Here is a 21,061-nt window from a genome sequence, read left to right on the forward strand (position 1 = left end):
AGTCAAGAGAAGTAGCATGATGTAGATCAATGGTTCACAATTTTAGTGTGTAAAAGACAAGGGAAGCTTGTTCCAAACATCAGATCTGGGCTGTATCCTTTGAACTCTCTCTGCCTAAGTCTGGAAGCAACTTTAGAATCCTTATCAGTATCCTTATCAGTGGTGTTCCCATTGGCCATTGTGATGGATTGAGTTCTCCTGGGAAATGAACCTAAATTCATCCCTAGCATGTTTTGACCCAGGTTTCTGAGATGTCATTTTCTTTATTCAGGGACTGAAGGTATTTCCCCCTTTGCCTGTTGAATCTGCATTTTGAACAGAGGGAAACAACACCTTTAACCTTTGATGCCCCCCCCAATAAAACAAAACAAAACAAAACAAAACAAAAAACTTCTCTTTTATGGCCTAGCATCCTGTTTTCCCATTATATTTGACGGAGACTTTTTTATCTTCTAATATCAGATCGCATGTTGGCAAGTGCCCTTGACTTGATACGCACTCCAGAATGAAGTAAAAATATTTTATAATAAAACATCTTACCAGAAGATGACCAAAGAGATGAGTTTAAATAAAGTGTTGAGTAAAATATCTTAAACAGTTCTAAGGAAATAATTGGCAATAGAACATCAGCATTTCTCTCAAGGTAGAGTTTGTCTCAGAATTGAGAAAGTCATATTGTTATCTTCCATGGACCCATGAAAATAGGACTTGTCCCTATTTCTCAGAATGCAGACACTGAACTAATGGCCCCTCTTAAAGTCAGCCTCCTCCTGAGGTGCACTGCGGTCCTCTAAGCATGTGGCAAACATTAGCAGCATACTGCACAGATTTTTACCATTAGCAGTGAAGTGCTTCCTGATTATGAGCCTCAAACGAAGCATGAAATGAACCCATTCATTCAATAAATATGTATTGAGCTCTGCTATGCTCCAGGCACTAAGAGTTGCTGAGGGGAAAAAAAATTCACCCACCTGCAATGATTTAATGTGATTGACATATGACTTAACTAAATTCTTAAGTGTAGTGTTTTTTTTAATTGTGCCAAGTGTCAAAATTTAAAACTCTAAAAAGCTAAATTAATAGCTAATATTTTTTCAATGGAGAGGTCTTTCTTAGATGATTAGAGTCATTCTCTTTGTTTTCTATTGCTACAGACTACTTCCTTCTCTGCTCTAAAGATGAAAAAAAGAAGCAGTTTATAGAATTGTAAAAAGAACTTTGGAAGTGTATGTAAATTTCAGAGGAAAACATTAATCCAAATTTATTTCTCCTAATATTTAAAAACAAAAACAACCTCATGTGATTTTAAAGTAGTACAGACTCTTAGGGCTTTCAGAGAAGCTCCTTTCTTCATTGTGAATCTAATCCCCAAGTACTTTTTTACTGTTCTTTTGACAAATGTATCTACTTATCAAGGCTGCTTAAGTGAATTTGCTCATATTGTGTACTCAGCAGAGAGGAAACATTCTTTGTAAACATTTCCTCCTAGAGAGATGCCCCATTCATTCCTCCTCAAGCCAAAGGCAGATACTTAGCTTTACCTAATTGTTCTTTGGTGTTTTAAAACATTATATCAAAGTCTAGCTGAGGTCCTCAGAGAAAAGAGGTCAATGAAATATTCAAATTTTACATAATCAAACTACCCTCCTTCAAGAGAACATCATTTAAAACACTGCAAACACATTTATACAAAACTTCATGTTCCACAAGGAGCCAAATTCCAAATAAACCCCTCATTAACTTTGATCATTGGAGGAAAAAATTACAAAGGAATACATGAGAGAACATTTTTTGTGAACCATTGCTATTCATTTGTTGAGCACACATTTACTGAGCTTCTTCTTGTTACCATACTCCTGCTAGACATTAGGAAGACACATCATTAATGCATTCATTTCTTCAGTAAAGGTAGGCTATAGGTCTTTGTGTTTGGCACGGTTTTAAGTGATAAGGAGTAAAGCAAGCTTCCTGCCTTTGAGGAGAAACACATAGGGAAACCAGAAATTATAATTAAACATACAAAAAAGAATTAAAACAAGGTTTGGTTTTAGGACAAAACACTCACACAGGATAGAAGAGAGTATAACTAATCTTAAAAATAAATTGGAATACTTCACAGAGGAAATGGCATTTGAAGGAGGTTTTATAGTGAAAAGATAAATTCTTTCTTCAGACTAGGTGAAAGAACTTTCTAATAGAGGTGAAGAGCCCTTTTGGGAGATACAGATTGACTCGTAACATTAGGTTTTATCTTAGGAGACTGGATAGGTACCAATGCTATTAAAAAATACGTAGGTGGAGGAGAAAATTTAGGAGATAGAGTATATTCAGAGTTTAATTTGGGGGCATCTTAATTGTGAGCTACTTGCCAGATAGCCAAGTGGTGCCAAACAGTATGTATTTGGAAACTTAGGTTCCAAGGAAAGAGGACAAGTCAGAGCTGTACACAGGTTGGGATTTTATGTGTTCAGTTATGTTAACCATGGGATATACAGAGAGTCAGCCAGAGGTCAGGTCCTGTGGGAAACCAGCTCTGAGAGAGAATAGGTGTGTAAGAGATTTACTGGGGAGTATTCTCAGGAACAACACCTAACACCTGTAAGAAATGAGGGAAGCAAGATGACTGGGCACAGGGAGAAATGAAATGTTAAGTATTTTCAGCAGATGCCTCTGCTGATCCTACGGGCATCTCCAGTAGGTACTAGGGTGACCCTATGGAGTAGTCCTTATTGAAGCAAAGGAGTCAGGCCTTTTACCCTCCCACCAATGAGTCATTAGATGCAGGTTCCCTCTCCACCCTCCCAGGGGAGGAGATGTAACTGTTGGGTGTCTTCTGCATGACAATTCCCATGCCAGGACTCAGTTGTGAGCCTTCAGCCCCCAACAGTCCCAGTAGCTGGTGGGATGAGAGGCTTGCCTGAAGCGGGGGATGGGCACAGCTCACCACAGCACCCTCTACACTACAAGGACCACAGAAAGTAAGAGGACAAGTGAGCAACTCAACACTTGAGATGTGGACCCAAAAGAAGAATGCACCAAAGAAACCAAGGGAAAATTGTACCTATTTGCCATTTTCATTTACATTATATAACTTTCTTATGACAACTAGGGGAATGGATATTATTCATCTATATTTACAGATAACTAAAACACTGAAAAATTAAGAAATGATGCTGATTAGTCACTGATGTTTCTGGGGGTCTCTTTAAAGAGACCCAAGTTTTAACCACCATATTACATACCATAGAAAGGCAAGATGTTAGTAGGAATATAATTATTTTCTGTTTTGCACCATAATGTTGCAATTAAGGATCAAAATTTCTGGTATAGTGGTATTGTGCATATACTGGTTCATATTTGGCTTCTGATTCTTTTTAATGCTGATTTATTAAGTTATAGTCTACCTCAATATAATAACTAGAACAAAGCACATTCCATGACCAAATAATAAACCAGCCCATTGAGGATGCATTGAGTAAGACTCTGTTAGCCTGAGGGCATGGGAGAGGAGGTGGGGCTTGAGCCAGACCCTGAAGGATGGTGATCATTTCATTGAGTGGATGTAATGGAGAAGGGAATCCCAGGCAGAGGAACAGACATTCATGTTGCTTACCTGACTCACCGATGCATTAGTCCATCTACCCATTCATCTGTTCAGTATTTAATCTTTTCAATTTTAAAAGCCATTATCTTTGGAGAAAGTCAAACATGTTTACTTGTTATGAAATATACTCCTTTTATTGATTTAATAAAAAATTTTTTAAATATTTGTAGTCATCAAGGTTAAATATTTTACGTCTTTTTAGTATGTGGTGGTTTTAATAATGTTGTTACTTGGTCTCTCTTTAGATTTTTTTATGAAGTTTTTCCCTGAAACGGGCAGTTACTATGTTCACCAAGAAAGCAGTTTTGATTTCTTCTTATCATTGCATTTAAGAAAATAAAATAATCTCTTCCAGAATTGCATTTGGTTTAGCAAGATTTAGGCATTAGTTACAATTACACAATTTTATAATTATAATTATAGGATACATTAATTATACAATTAAGCTGGTATTTGATCTTATTTTTATGCAGATCCTTTAAAAACACAAAACAAAACAGAAGAAGACTCCCATAAAATTTTACTTAACCGTTTCTCTTTTGCAGATTCATTTAAAAATATTTGAAAAATCATCTTTACTGGGTGTGTCTGAAATGTGTGTTCTTTATGTGTCTGGAAACAATGAAATTTTGATCTGACATTTGAATCGTTGTTTCTTATTCTTTTTATTTTGATAGATTTGGAAACATTTTTCCTTCAATGCTGTTTTAAATGTCAAAATTAAAAGTGATAATTAAAAGTAAATCATGAAATTCTAATTTTAGAATATGCTTTTTAAAAACTACATACTCCTACTCTCACCAACTCTAGAACTGAGAATCACTTGTTTTTAGATGGTTGTTACAAAGAGCAAACAGAATGCAAAAGATTGCCTTATCACATTACAGTGGCTAAATTCATCCCCTAAATAATAGAATTATATAACTGTGGAGTTGATTGTTTTAAAATCTGTGTTGAATGATATTCAGTCTTACTACTGTGTTTCAAAGATACTGCTTTGCATTAAGCATCTAGCATGTGTTTTCTAACATATAATTCATTTTTACTTTCAGGTATGTGACTTTAAACATTTTAAATCAGTTGACTAATCTATTTCATCGTTCTGCATTTCTAAACTTCGGTACCCAACCTTCTTACTTCTCATAGGGGTAAAACCAAACTGGATCATTCAAGGATGCAGCTCTGTGCTTTTAACCAGACAGAGACATATGTGACCACTTTTATACAGGTTATCTAAAAAAAAAAAAAATCATACATATATATTTTTTTCAGTGTCATGCATGCTGTTCAGCTACAAAATGTTTCTGCCTGCTCCATTGCAAGAAAGTAGAAACATACAATTGTTCTGTAGATGAATTGGCATCATAGCATGTCACGGGTGCAATTCCATCATTTTTTGTGATTCTCTTGATGACTTCCTTGATATATATCTCTCATGTCCTTAGGTGATTTCAATGCATGATCTATAGATTTTTATTGGATGGATTATAAAAGTAAGATACAGCATGTAACAGAAGCCATTGAAGCAACATTTAATTTGAAAACCTCTAGCAACTGCCTTTCCTAATCTAATCCAATCTAATGTATGTCACATTAAATTTTCAGATTTATTGCTATGAGAGTAGAAATTTAATGTTTTCATCGTAACAACAACAACAAATGGTAATTATATGTGGGAAGGATGTGGTTGATATATTTATATACATACACACACAATATATACATGTATCAAATCAAATCAGCACATGGTGTACCTTAAATTTACACAATGTTATATGTCAATTAATCTCAGTAAAGTTGGAAAAAATAAACTGTCACATTTAAATTTAGTAAATAAAAACTCTGTTAAGAAACCATTTTTGTGGGAAAATATTTCAGACATAAACATAAAATCTCAGAACATAAAAGGAACATTCTAATACTAGATCTGTATTTACTGAAATTCAGACTCATACAAATAAGCAGGGTTCTGAGTACACAGAGCCAAAGTACCCAGTTTCTAGGCTAAACTTTGAATATGTTTTGAAATGATTTTGAACACAGTGATAACTAGGGCTTCTAGGGCTTTATTTCTTTAATCAATTCAGTAACTGACATTTGATTTTATTTGACTATATATAAAATGCATCAATTAAAATTTATAGGCTCAGCCTATGAACGAACGAGTTATAAGTGCTTGAAATGCTTAATTTGATTCCAAAAGCAATATTATGCACGGATGAGAATGTTTCTTATTTTGGGTAAATCTCATAAGAAGGCATATAGCATAGGATCAAGAAGGTAAGAGATTTAAATGGAATATATTATGAAGTAAACACAAAACCTTTCAATAAGACATAAAACACTTATAATAAAATTGGAAGCAAATTAATATGGATTGCCGTACCTAGTATTTCTAACAAGTGTAAAAGAAAATATGCCACTCAGATACATTTTGTCTTAATTTTAGTATAGCTTGCTGAATGGATGAACTCTAATGAATAACTTTCTGTAAAAAAAAATCCATGTTAATAAGAATCTTCCCTTTTTTCTTATAGTTTATTTCATATGTTGAATTGCTTTTGTCATTGTTGGGATGTCTGTATTGTTGTTTTCCATTGTGCAACATTGAAAGCAAAACTTTATCTTGAAAATGTTACACTCTAGGGATAATAATGTGAACATTTTCCAATTAAAAAAACAAACAAACTAATACTGTTCTAGTTTCCTTGAAGTTAATTTTAAAGGTGCTCCTAAGTAAAAGACATATTTCTTTATTTCAGATGGGTGGTGATTCAGAGGCAATATTCTCTTGTAAAAAAATTTTTATTTCAGAATGGAGTATATTTCCTCCCCCTAGAATCTAAATAAAGATGCATACCTACACAATAGTATGTATATATGTATAGGTAAAATGCACAATTTTTTAGAAAACGGCTTCCAAAAATATGTGTGTGTATTTAATTCCTGAATTATGATTACAATCTATTTTCTTTTTTTTTTTACCAAACTGTTGGAGAATATGAGGTGTATGTTATGAATGGTCATTCTCCTGAAAACAAAAAGCTGTGGATATTTCATTTGTGAAGAGTGACTTGAAATATAACACTTTTCTTTGGCAGAAGCTGCCTACATAAAGATTAGGAAAGATATATTTTGTCTGTGCCAATTTTTATTTTACATTGTATTTTCAATATTAGAAAGCCATGTGTTAAAAAAAAAAACAACAACGGATAATTGTTCCATTCAGTGGAGTTTGTCTATCCATGCCTTTTCTCATTAGGAGTGGTTTTAGGGGATAGCATAAATACACAAGTAGTTTATTTTTTGTTCGTTATTTTTTTAATGAATGAGCTTGAGACTTAGAGTCTAGGCTTTCACCTCACATTTTCCTGTCCTGTTTGCCTTTGTTCCAATCCTTATTTACCCACTTGTTGCAATTTTCTAGCAGACCTCAGTAGTAGAACTGTTTAAATCTTTGTTTCTAAGTTTTTAAGATACTCTTTTTTTAATTTGAATTCAATTAGCTAACATATATTTCATCATTAGCATTTGATATAATGTTCAATGATTCATTAGTTGTGAATAACACCCAGTGTTCATCACAACACGTGCCCTCCTTAATGCCCATCACCTGGTTACCCCATCCTGCCAACCACCTCCCTATCCACAACCCTCGGTTTGTTTCCCGGAGTCAAGAGTGTTTATGTTTTGTCTCCCTCTCTGATGTCTTCCCATTCAGTTTTCTCTCCCTTCCTCTATTGTCCTCTGTAAGATATTCTTTCTGATTTCACCCGCTGTATCTCAGCTACTTAAATATCTATTTTCTGCAGATGGTTCTGTGTTAGTGTACAGAGCCCTTCAATACTGCCGGTTGATCACACAACAAAGCCTTATTGGTGAGTGCCACTTGACTTTTGGAGGTCCAAGAGAACACTATAGGATCTGGTGGGAAAAAATCTGTAGCCAGTTCAAGCTTCTTAAGTGGCCAGAATCTGTTTGTTTGCTTTTATATGCAAGATCTTAACCTTTTAGGCATATAAGTTGTCTTGTTATTCGATAGGAAGTACCCTGGGAAAACTGAGAACTCTCAGTGAAATCATTTGCTTTATTTTGAATTTCCATGGTGGTGCCTAAGATTTGACCTCATTATTTCTCCATCATCTAATGCTATATCCCACGTTGACCCTGCGATGGAAGTGTTCAGTGGATTTCCTGCTGAACAAGCACCTATTCTCTAAAAACCCACACTGTTTCTCTTGCAGTCATAAAGAACACTAGGAAAGGGAAACTTCCTTCTTTTTGCCTTTTCTCTGAAAAAGTGCTGGGCTTTAGTTGCCCGTAATTATAATGTGAGTCAAGAGTTTACTGTAACTGTTAATTACGCTGAAGTTTTCTCATAATTTAAATGGAAATAAAATGAAAAGGCAAGGAAAATATTATTGACTTCTCCAGGATATCTTCAGTAGTTTTTAAGTAGCATTACCATTTAAAAAGAATCTTGAGAGAGACCAAAATTTCAGAGAGATCAGAGAAGGATTGGAGGGACTTGAAGGGCCTGGAATGCTAAATCATGTAAAGAAACTAAATGTCAATACTCTTAAGATGAAAAACACAAATGGTAATACTATAAGTAATCTCCAATTAAAAAGAAAAAAAAAAGCTGTAGGAAGATAATATTTACATTTCTCCAAAAGACAGAAAGGACCCTAACAATTGCAAGGCAGAAGAAAACATATTTTGGTTCCAGATCAGAAAAGAATATTTAAAGTTGAAGTTATCCCTTAACAGAATGGTAAGTTGGAAAACATTGACCTCTTACACAAAGCATGGTAGCGCTTTGTGGAATTCTTTAAAGGTTCTTTGATCCTTTATTCTGAACTTTGCCATTTTACTCCTTTAATTATTCAGAGCCCTCCTTATGAATATCAATTGTAAAATTAGACTGTAAAAATAAAAGATGGGTGAGGTTGATTTGAAATGAATAAAAGAAATTCTTAAGCTTAATGACATACAGTAGAGCTTAGTTTACCGGTAATGTTGCCTGTAATTTCTCTGTCCATATATGCTCATTCCTTCCCTTTGATTTACTTCTCCCAACTTCTTGCTGTCCTCTGTGTTTCTTTATTTTGATTCTCAGGTGAAATACTGATTCTAGGCTCTGCTCCTCAAAGAATATGTTTTGTTGTATGTAGCAAGCAGTATTATAGTATATACTTTAAATGTAACATCTTTGGAATGTTTTCAACACCAACCATCCTCTTTGAATAAGGTGTTTTCTACAATGCTGCTATAGGCTTAATGTTTTTTTTTTGGCTTTTAAATACCAGATTATCAAGTTATTAGACAAATATACTTCATACTTCTTGAAATAAGAAATGACCAACTAGCATTAACTACCATCCATACTATCGTGAACTAGCCTTATGATGTAGATGCCTATTTCGGGATATGTCAGTAATAAATTTGTAAGCTACCAGCTTAAGACAGTTTCTCATATGACACCTATATTTGACAGTCTGTACTCATAGTCATTGTTGTAGAAAACACACTTTCCAGGCAATCAAAAGAAGAACCATGAACAATTTTTTAAAAGTTTAATTTGATCATATTTTTTAATGTTACACGTTCTTATTTAAATTCTAGTTAGTGGGCGCCTGGGTGGCTCAGTGGGTTAAGCCTCTGCCTTTGGTTCGGGTCATGGTCTCAGGGTCCTGGGATCGAGTCCCGCATCGGGCTCTCTGCTTGGCAGGGAGCCTGCTTCCCCCTCTCTCTCTCTCTCTCCACCTGCCTCTCTGCCTACTTGTGATCTCTGTCAAATAAATAAATAAAATCTTAAAAAAAAAATTAATTCTAGTTAGTTAAAATATAGTGTAATATTAGTTTCAGCAGTTGAATTTAGTGATTTATCACTTACATATAAAAGCCAGTGCTCATTATGGTTTACCTCCCTCTCTCTTCTTCTTCTTTTTTTTTTTTTTTTAATTTTACTGCTATGTTCATCTGTTTCATTTCTTTAACTTGGCATATGAGTGAAATCATATGGTACTTGTCATTCTTTGACTTATTTTGCTTAGCATAATATACTAGCTCCAACCATGTCATTGCAAATGGCAAGATTTCATTCTTTTTATGGCTGAGTAATATTCCATTTTATATATATCACATCTTCTTTATCCATTTATCAGTCAGTGGTTATTTGGGCTCTTTTCACAATTTGGCTATTATTGATAATGCTGCTATAAAGTGTGGGTCCCTTTGAATCAATATTTTTATACCCTTTGGGTAAATACCTAGTAGTACAATATCTGGGTCATAGGGTAGTTTGATTTTTAAGTTTCTGAGGAACCTCCATACTGTTTTCCAGGGTGGCTGCACCAGTTTGCATTCCCACCTACAGAATAAGAGGGTTCCCCCTTCACCACATGCATGCCAGCATCAGTTGTTTTCTCTGTTGTTAATTTTAATCATTCTGATAGGTTGAGGTGATATCTCATTGTAGTTTTGATTTGTATTGTCCTGACGATGAGTGATGTTGAGCTTCTTTCCATGTGTCTGTTAGCCATCTAAATGCCTTCTTTGGAAAAACATCTATTCATGTCTTCTGCCCATTTCTTAACTGGATTATTTGGTTTTGGGGTGTCAAGTTTGATAAGTTCTTTATAGATTTTGGATACTACCCCTTTATCAGATGTCATTTGCAAATATCTCTTCCCATTTCGTAGGTTGCCTTTTAGTTTTATTGATTGTTTCCTTCGCTGCCAGAAGCTTTTTATCTTGATGAAGTCCCAATAGTTCATTTTTGCTTTGTTTCCCTTGTCTCTAGAGAAGTGTCTAGTAAGAAATTGCTATGGCTAAATTCGAAGAATGTTTTTCTCAATGATTTTATGGTTTCCTGTCTCACATTTAGGTGTTTCATCCATTTTGAATTTATTTTTGTGTATGGTATAATAAAATGGTCCAGTTCCATTCTTCTGCATGTAGCTGTCCAGTTTTTCCAACACCATTTGAAGAGACTTTTTTCTCTTGGATATCATTTCCTGCTTTGTCAAAGATTAATTGACCATATAGTTGTGGGTGCACTTCAGGATTTCTCTTCTGTTCCATTGATCTATGTGTCTGCTTTTGTGCCGGTACCATCCTGTCTTGATCACTTGGTCACTTGATCACTATGGCTTGGTAATACATCTTGAAGTCCGGAATTGTGATGCCTCCAGCTTTGTGTTTCTTTTTCAAGATTTCTGTGGGTATTGGGAATCTTTTATGGTTCCATGCAAATTTTAGGATTGTTTGCTCTGTGAAAAATGCTGGTGGTATTTTGATGGGGATTGCATTAAATGTGTAGATTGCTTAGATTAGTGTAGACATTTTAACGTTTGTTCTTCCAGTTCATGAGCATGGAATGTTTTCCATTTGGATGTGTCATCTTCAATTTCTTTCATCAGTGTTCTATAGTTTTCAGAGTACAGATCTTTTACCTCTTTGGTTAGTTTTGTTCTCAGATATTGAATGGTTTTGGTGCAGTTGTAAATGAGATTGACTCCTTAATTTCTCTTTTTGCTGCTCCATTATTGGTGTAGAGAAAATAACAGCTTTCTGTACATTGATTTTGTATCCCGTGACTTTACTGAATTTGTATATCAGTTCTAGCAACTTTTTGGTAAAATCTTTTGGGTTTTCTACATAGAATAGTGAAAGTTTGACTTTTTCCTTGCCAATTTGGATGCCTGTTATATCTTTTTGTTGTCTGATTGCTAGGGCTAAGACTTCCAGGACTATGTTAAATAACAATAGTGAGAATGGACATCCCTGTCTTCTTCTTGACCATAGCTCGGTTTTTCTCCATTGAGGATGCTATTACCTTGGGTCTTTCATATATGGCCTTTATGATATTAAGGTATGTTCTCACTATCCCTACTCTGTTAAGGGTTTTTATCAAGAATGTATGCTGTACTTTGTCAAATGCTTTTTCTACCTCTATTGAGAATATTATATGCTTATCTTCTCTTTTAGTAATGTGGTGTATCATGTTGATTGATTTGCAAATATTGAACCATTCTTGCAGCCCAAGAATAAATCCTACCTGATTGTGTGAATGATTCTTTTAATATAAATTTGTATTTGATTTGCTAGTATCTTGTTGAGAATTTTTGCATCCATGTAATTCTCCTTTTTAGTGGGGTCTTGTCTGGTTTTGGAATCAAAGTAATGCTGACCTCGTAGAATGAGTTTGGAAGTCTTCCTTCCATTTCTACTTTTTGGAATAGTTTGAGAAGAATAGGTATTAACTCCTCTTTACATGTTTGGTAGGATTCCCCTGGGAAGCCATCTGACCCTGGACTTTTTTTTTTTTTTGTTAGGAGATTTTTGATTATTGATTCCATTTCTTTGCTGGTTATCTGACTGTTCAAATTTTCTATTTCTTCCTGTTTCAGTTTTCATAGTGTATGTTTCTAGAAATGCATCCATTTCTTCCAGATTGCCCAATTCATTGACATACAGTTTTTCATAATATTCTCTTATAATTGTATTTCTGTGATTGTAATCTCTCCACTCTCATTTGTGATTTTATTTATTTGGGTCCTTTCTCCTTTTTTTGATGTGTCTGGCTAGGGGTTCATCAATTTTATTAATTCTTTCAAAGAACCAGCTCCTAGTTTCATTGACCTCTTCTACTGTTTTTTGTGTGTGTTTGTTTCTATTCCATTTCTTTCTCTTTTTTTTAAAAAAAGATTTTATTTATTTATTTGACACAGAGAGAGAGATCACAAGTAGGCAGAGCAGCAGGCAGAGAGAGGGGAAAAGCAGGCTTCCTGATGAGCAGAGAGCCTGTTGTGGGGCTTGATCCCAGGTTCCTGAAATCATGACCTGAGCCGATGACCTGAGCCAAAGGCAGAGGCCTAACCCACTGAGCCACCCAGGTGGCCCTATTTCTTTTATTTCTGCTCTAATCTTTATTATTTCCCTTCTTCTGGCTTTAGGCTTCATTTGCTGTTCCTTTCCTAGCTCTTTTAGGATAAGGTTAGGTTGTGCATATGAGACTTTTCTTCCTTCTCGAATTGGGCCTGTATTGCTATATACTTTCCTCTTAAGACTGCTTTGGTTGCACCCCAAAGATTTTGGAACATCATGTTGTCATTTTCATTTGCTCCCACATATTTTTAATTTCTTCTTTAATTTTCTGGTTGACCCATTCGGTCTTAAGTAGGATGTTCTTTAACCTCCATGTATTTGTGGTCTTTCCAAATTTTTTCTTGTGGTTGACTTCAAATTTCATAGCATTGTGGTCTGAAAATATGCATGGTATGATCTTAAGTCCTGATTTGTGACCCAATATGTGATCTGTTCTGGAGAATATTCCATATGCACTCAAAAAGAATGTGTATTCTGCTGCTTTAGTATGAAATGTTCTGAATATATCTCTTAAGTCCACCTGTCCAGTGTGTCATTCAAAGCCTTGTTGATTTCTGCTTAGATGATCTATCCAATGCTGTGAGTGGGGTATTAAAGTCCCCTACTATTGTTGTATTGCTATCAATGAGTTTCTTTGTGTTTGTTCTTGTTTTAACTATTTGGGTGCTCCAAAGTTGGGGGCATAAATATTTATAATTGTTAGATCCTCTTATTGGATAGACCTCTTTATTATGATATAGTTCCCTTCTTCATCTCTTGTTACAGTCTTTGGTTTAAAATCTAGTTTGTCTGGGACGCCTGGGTGGCTCAGTTGGTTGAGCGGCTGCCTTCAGCTCAGGTCATGATCCCAGCGTCCTGGGATCGAGTCCCACATCAGGCTCCTTGCTCGGCGGGGAGCCTGCTTCTCCCTCTGCCTCTGCCTGCCACTCTGTCTGCCTGTGCTTGCTCGCTCTCTCTCTCTCTAACAAATAAATAAATTTAAAAAAAAAATTAAAATCTAGTTTGTCTGATACATGTATAGCTACTTGGCATTCTTTTGACATTTATTAGCATGATAAATGGTTCTCCATACATTCATTTTCAATCTGCAGCTGTCTTTAGGTCTAAAATGAGCCTCTTGTGGGCAGCATATAGATGGGTCTTGTTTTCTTTTCTTTCCTTTTTTTTTTTTTTAATCCATTCTGATACCCTATGACTTTTGATTCAAGCATTTAGTCCATTTACATTCAGAATGATTATAGGTATATGTGAATTTAGTACCATTGTATTACCTGTTAAGTTGTTGTTTCTTGAGATTTTTCTCTATTCCTTTCTAGTCTTTGTCACTTTTGGTCTTTCTTTCCCACTCAAAGGGTCCCCTTTAATACTTCTTGTAGGGCTGGTTTAGTGATAACAAACTCCTTTAGTTTTTGTTTGTTTGTGAAACTTTTATCTCTCCTTCTATTCTTAATGAGAGCCTTGCTGGATAGAGTATTCTTGGCTACATATTTTTCCCATTCAGCACATTGAATCTATCATGCTACCTCTGCTGGCCTGTCAAGTTTCTGTGGTTAGGTCTGCTGCTAACTTTATTTGTCTTCCCTTATAAGTTACAGATTTCATTTCCATTGCTGCTTTTAGAATTTTTTCCTTATCTCTGTATCTTGTAAATTTTACTGTGGTATGTCATAGTTTTGGCCTATTTTTGTTGATTTTGATGGGAATTCTTATGCTTCCCACATTTGATGTCTGTTTCCTTCCCCAGATTAGGGGAGTTTTCAGCTATAATTTGGTCAAATAAACCTTCTCCCTTTTTCCCCATCTTCTCCTTCTGGGACTCCTATGATGTGATACTTTCTGGAATCACTGAGTTCTGTAAGTCTACATTCATGATCCAGTATTTCTTTCCCTCTTATTTTCAGCTGTGTTACTTTCAGCAATTTTCTTTTCTGTATCATTTATTTGTTCCTCTGGTTCTTCCATCCTTGTCCTCCTTACTTCCAGTTGGTTTGCATCTCAGTTGTAGCTTTTTTTTTTTTTTCCCAGCCTGGCTAGTTTTTAGGTCTTTTATCTCAGCACTAAGGGACTCCCTGATGTCTTCTATGCTTTTCTAAAGCCCGGATAGTATCATTATGATTGTTGTTTTAAAATATGTGTCAGGCATATTATTTATATCTGTTTTGGTTAAGTCCCTGGCTATGAGCTTTTCTTCTTCTTTCTTTTGGGATGAATTCCTTTATCTTGGCATTTCTCTAGGTCTCTGTCTTCTGTGTATTAGTGTGTCATGCTCCTGAGAGTAATGGCTTTATGAAGAAGAGATCATATACTGTCCAGGGCCTGGCACTTTAGGAGGTATTTCTGTTGTATGCTGTGTGCGCTCTCCTGTGTTCTGGCTGTCTTTGCCTCAGGTCAGTCTTCTGCAGAGTTACTTCCTGCCTTGAGTGGGGAGTGTTTGGATCTTGTCCAGTGTGTGGTGAGTTTTAAATTGGTGTGCTTTGGTCTGCTTGTTAAAATAGGCCAGATCCAGGGCACCGGGGTGGCTCAGTGGGTTAAGCCTCTGTCTTTGGCTCAGGTCATGATCTCAAGGTCCTGGGATCGAGCCCCACATCTGGGGCTCATCTCTGCTGAGCAGAGAGCCTGCTCCCCATCCCCCCACCTGCCACTGGGCCTACTTGTGATCTCTAATAAATAAAATCTTTAAAAAGAAAAAAAAAGGATTAAAAAAGAGGCCAGATCCTCTTTCCACTAGAGCCAAAACTTTGCAGCACTCTATGGTCAGTGGAGTTGGTGCATGCAGGGGTTTGTGCTGGTCTTCTGGAAGAGGGACCTGCTGCTCTGGTTCTCAGACACACTTAACAACCCTAGTAAAGAAGCATCTGCAGAATGGAGGGAAGCAGAGGTTGATGTAAGTGGTTCAGGCCTCCACTGTCGGTGCTGTTATGCTCACTGATGTCAGTGCATGCTGATGGGCAGGGGTGAAAAATCGTACCAACCCTTTCCCTCATCATGCAGAGGGGAGTTCATGCCCACCGCTGTCCATGAAGCCCTCACAGAAAAGTGAACAATCTCTCCTCATGTGTCCTAGACTTCCCTCAGTTCCCTGTGCTTCACCCTGTCTGTATCCATGCTCCTTTTCTCCCAGCAATGCAGTGCATCTGTGTTTTATGTTGGCTGAGTTTCAAAACTCCACACTTTAGGGACCTGCACTGGTCTGCACAGATCTGCACTGGTCCTCTGGCCAAGGGTCTTGCCGTACTGAGGCTGGTGCCAGTTTGTCTCAGAGGGGCGGCTGCAGTAACACACAGGAGACTGGAGTTTAGAGTAAAGCAAAGCAAAAAGCCAGCCTCCAGGTTAGCTACCTTCAGCAGGTGTCTCCGCCCCTATGCTAAGGAATGGGAGCACAGTGACACCCACCAGCTCTTTTTACCCCTGAGAGATAATGCCACCTTTCCCAGATACACACTAAGCAGGGGAAACGGTCTCTTCTAGTGCATCCCAGGGGATCCTCACATCGTACCCTGTGCTCCCAGGCTCCTGTCCTCCTTCACCACAGGAGCACTGTTGTGCCCACCAGACTCCACACTGACCACAGTGCAGACTTCTAAAACTCTAGTTTTTGAGCTCTACTGGCCAAAAAACTTACAATAAACAACACTTCTTGTTTTCCCAGTCACTGATTTTGGGGAAGCATTTTTCTTGTATGGTCCCCTTTGCTCTGCTCTCTCTGTCTCTCTCCCTCTGTCTTTTATCCTGTCCACTCTCTGTGATCATGACTCCCTCCCCTCTGTAGCACCCGTGATCCTTCTCTTCCCCAAATCACATCTCCACACCCCCTACCTTCCATGTTGTGGTCTCCTCTTAGTTGTGCAGTTTGTTCTCTCAGTCCTCATAGCAATTTCCTGGGTGTTCAGAATAATTTGATATTTATCTAGCTGTGTTCAAGGGACAAGGCAAACATTAAGGTCCTACTACTCCACCATCTTAATCTGATATTTTCAGTCGTTGAAAAAGGCTCTTAGATAGCTGTTGTTTATAAGCAAGATTAGAATGTTCCAAATTACTTTAGTGTTTTATGGATGCACAGTGAAGAATATGGAAAGATAAATATGTGTGTGTGAGTGTGTGTGTGTGTGTGTGTGTATACACACACATACACAATGTGTATATACTAGGTGCTTCAAGGTGATAGAATCAGGGAGTGAGTGGAAAGGACTTTTTTTTACATATATTATTTATACATTTAAAATTTTTAAATTAAGTATATAGAGTTTACCTAAAGCAAAGAAAGACAAAATTTTAAAAAGTACCTACAGGCAATACCACATTATTCAATAAAGAAGTAGGAATGCTGTGTATAGCATATTCCTATTCTTAATGCTAATGAGTTTACATCTATGATATTGTGTTTATAGCCTGTTTATGTGGGCTGTCAAAGGTAAAAAAAACTGTCTTTGCTGCCATGCAAAAAAGTGAGAGACAAAAGGTATATTTCACTTTTTATTAAAAATAAAATCCGTGCAAAAATTATAAAATAGCATATTTGTAATATTGAAAGGGAAATTTTTTTTATACTAAAGTATTTATGTTACTGGTTTTAGTGTACTATAATAATTCTTCAATTTCCAAAATTACAAGAAAGGAAACTAAATTTCAAATGACTGAGTTTATAGATACAAAAATAATCACATAATTATGTAAAATGATTCTAATGATTGACATGATCTTCTCTGTGTACTACACAAGAAAATAAGAAAATTCAATAGTTAAATATAGCAGCACCTGCTATGAGAATAAAATGCATTACCCTTTAAGAGAAAGTTTTTATTATAGATGTTAGCCTTTCTACTTAAAGGCATCCTTTTGGACCTTGTTAAAAAAAGCTTCCACTTTAGTAAATATTAAATTTAAAGGCTGACAAGATTAGAATTAAATTGTCTACATCACTATGGCATGCACATAAATGCATGAATGTTTAATATATACAGTACAAAAATAACTACTTTGTGACTACTTCATTCATTCCCAGGAAAACATGGAATTCCTAAAAACATTTTAAACTTGAATTTCTAAAAGGCCATAGCAATTTGGTATATGATACAAACTATTGTTCATATAAAATATTTTGGTAATGTCTGTTCTGATGAGGAATAATCTTGAATAAGTGTTATTTATGATATAAAATTTGAGCCAAACTTTGAATTTAATTGACAAAAAATTGCCATAAAAGCTATGAAAATAAAAGGTTTCAGAATGACAAAAGACACATTGTAAAATCATCTTAATTTTATTTGCTTATAAATTAACTTGGCATGTCTTTGTAAATGATCAGTGAGAAAACCAAATACTGAGGTTGAAGACGTTTTCATTAATTTGGCCCAAGTAGGCATTTTGCAGATTAGAATCATTTTATTTAAAAATTGTGGCCACCTTAGAGAAAACCATGAGAACTATTTGCTAGTTGTCAGTATTTTGGCTGCTAGCAGGAAAGTGCTTTGCATTCTTTCAGCTGTTTCTCCCACTGCTCTGCCTCAAAACCCAGGGCAATAATCCATTTCTCACATTTGAAGGACTTGGTGTTATCACCACAGAATCATAGTACGTTTTCTTTCAATTCCCTGGTGATAGTCCACATTCAGCTGAAAAGTCAAGACTTGAGGGCATCAAATAATTGTAGTTTTTTAGATATCATACTCAAAATTAGTTTTTGTGGTAATTGGCACAGTAGGCTGCATTAGTAATTATACATTTCCCCATTGTTTCTTGGAGTAATGTATATTTTAAAACCTTAAATATATTCAGACTTATAATTAATTTCTATTTCCTTTATTTTTCTATTTTTTATTTTTTTTTAGATAAGGAAGTTTTATTGTACTGCAAAGTCAAAATTACAGTATTTAACCTAAAGCGATGTAGTCTTTTCTTTAAAATTTAATTTAATTTAATTATTTATTTTCAAGTCATTTTAGATGAATTCATTCAATATAAGTCTGCTTTTTAAATGAAATTTCACAATGCTACTGTTCATAACTGATACTATTATTAAACTCTTTGACCTGGTGGGAGTAATGCCCCAATGGCAACAGATTATAAGTATTAGAGTATTCATAATTCTTTACTGTCTTTATAAAGAACTTTACTTACATCGTTCCTTATGTACAATAATGTATCGATGTCTTTTTTACTAATGTTGAATAATATGTCATAATAATAGCACTGAGAATGTGGTACTCAAAATGAATACTTTAAGCTTCCCAGTAAATCTCTAAAAATTAATGTCAGATTAGGCCTATGATATTAATGCAAATTAATAGATTAAGATATCAATTTAATGGAAACGAGTATTTCCTTACTTTTAACACTTGTATTCTATTCTAAAAAAATAGTAAAGCTGTAATATTAATAAGGGAAGCATGTGCTGTAATAACTACTAGTTTCAATATTCACATGTCGTTTAGCAAATGAGAATGAAAATGAACTCTTCCATTGATGTGCTGCTCTACCCCTTTTAAAGCAATATTAGGAAAAATTGACAGAGTTTTGCTACAATTGCTGTATGTATTTTTTCTAAAAATTTATGTGTATGTGTATGTTTGTAAACATCATGTTTGATCATAAATTTCTGGGCGGGAAAAACTTGTGTTATGATCAATTATATGATCATAATGACAATGAATTCATTCCTGTCATGTGTGAGTCTGCCATGTTTAATTTCATTGAATATTTGTTTCAGAGTTTGCATGTGGTGCTCACTTTGGTAGCCACTATTTTTTGACAGTATAGATAACACTTTATGATCTTTTCAACTGTATCCTGAAATTTTATACTAAAATGGGTGGTGTTGGATGAAATAATTACTATTGTCTTTGGCATTCTGATTCCAATATAATATTTGACTTTCTTTGGTCTTGATCAAAAGACTTCTATCTATATCATCCTGGTACATATTCTTAAATCCAAGAGATAATAGAAAAAATATGTTTGGATTTCATCTTACACTAATTTCTTTCTTTTTTTAAAATTTTAAATATCAACAAGCTTTTCTGCCAACTGTCAGACATGATCTTTCAGTTATCAGGCATTGGCAGTTTGGCACTTTTATTATTTCTACTAGGGTCTTGGTTGTCTGAATATAATAGTTATTGGTGTACACAAATTTATATTAAACATAAAACAATAAAAATGTGGCCAATACTTTGCAAATATTATAGTTTACAAAAATTACCTTGTGCTAATTCTGTCCAAATACTTGTCAGCATACTAAATATAATAAAATTTATTTTTCACAGGATGTGTAGATAGAAAGATCAAGCATAGATGTATTGTAAGGTTACCTGACCTCAATATGTGTTTATACGTTTTTATGGCCATCATACTGTTAATCTTTTTTCACAACACTTTGCATGACTTTGATTATTAAATATGGCTTAAATATAAGATTTGGATGACCCCTAAATGAACTGTCTGGTGGGGTGGTGAATTTCTTTTTAGAGATTGAACCGGTCGAGTTCCTCTGAGTGCAGCACAGTTGATAACCCTCTGCCAGGAGAAGGAGAAGAAGCGGAGGCTGAACCTGTAAATTCAGATGAGCCAGAGGCCTGTTTTACTGATGGTAAGAGAAAAATCAAGACGTTGGTTAGCCATCCATTTATTGGTATTTGGGGTTTTATCTTATATCCATGTCTATAGCTCAGACATCTATTTCTATGTTATTTGACTCTTAAATAATTATCTTTTCCCCTGACCTCACACTTGAATTCCAGATATGCCTATAATTCCCCATTGGTCATCTCCACTGGTCGCCTTTAAATATGTCAAGTATAATAAGTTTAAAAAAAAGATCTAGTGAGTTCTCCCCTATAAAATCCACGGCTTCTTCTGATCTTTGTCTCGTTTAGGAACATCATGATCTATCCTGTCTCTCAAGCTAAAGACTTGGGGTCAGCCCTAACCTCTTCTTTTCTAGCCCCACACTGATTACAGAAACCGCAAGTTGATCAGAAACTCTGGGGCAGGGCCTGCACCCTCCCAGGGATTCTGATGCACACTAGAAGCTGAGAACCGTTGGTCTATAGGATAAATCCCCAAGTCCTTAACATAGCATGTAAAGGCCTTTGCACTTCAGTCTATTCTTTTCTAACAGTACCTCCTTTGATTCCTTTTCGCTTCCTGACTTACTGAACTTACTAGTTCTGGAATGTTTCAGGGATTTTATTCAAAGTAGTAACTTTGAACTTGACCTATGGAAGTGTACAGTATTTTTTAATTAAATATGGTGTCATTCAAGTAAAAACACAAACCTATACTAGAGTTGCAATATAATATGATAACATAGACCACAAGCTTTGAAGCCTGATATACGTGAGTTCTAACTGGTCTACTGCTAACACTGTGAGACCCTGAGCACACTTTAAAATCTTACATCTTAGATGCCTGATCTGTAAAACAGGTAGAACAACCACATCTGAATCATAGGGATATCCAGGAGATTGAATGAAATAACACAAATTAATCACCACAGTACTTAAAATTCTTCTTTTCCTTTTTTTTACTTTAAAAAATATTTTGTTAACAATTCTATGGAGAAGC

General features: G+C 35.4%; 1 protein-coding gene across 3 annotated transcripts in view; it reads left to right on the forward strand.

Moving 5' to 3' along the window:
- SCN9A (sodium voltage-gated channel alpha subunit 9) overlaps positions 1-21,061 on the forward strand; it is a gene marked incomplete at both ends in the record, with an annotated part of 99,157 nt that overhangs the window by 42,328 nt on the left and 35,768 nt on the right. For all 3 annotated transcript variants that reach the window (XM_080798011.1, XM_080798010.1, XM_080798009.1), the window contains one exon: positions 19,964-20,084. In XM_080798011.1, coding sequence (XP_080654137.1) covers positions 19,964-20,084 — 121 coding nt within the window. The remainder of the gene's footprint in view (positions 1-19,963; positions 20,085-21,061) is intronic.

The sequence above is a fragment of the Martes martes genome, assembly GCF_963455335.1.
Source record: "Martes martes genome assembly, chromosome: 3".
NCBI classification, from domain to species: Eukaryota; Metazoa; Chordata; class Mammalia; order Carnivora; family Mustelidae; genus Martes; species Martes martes.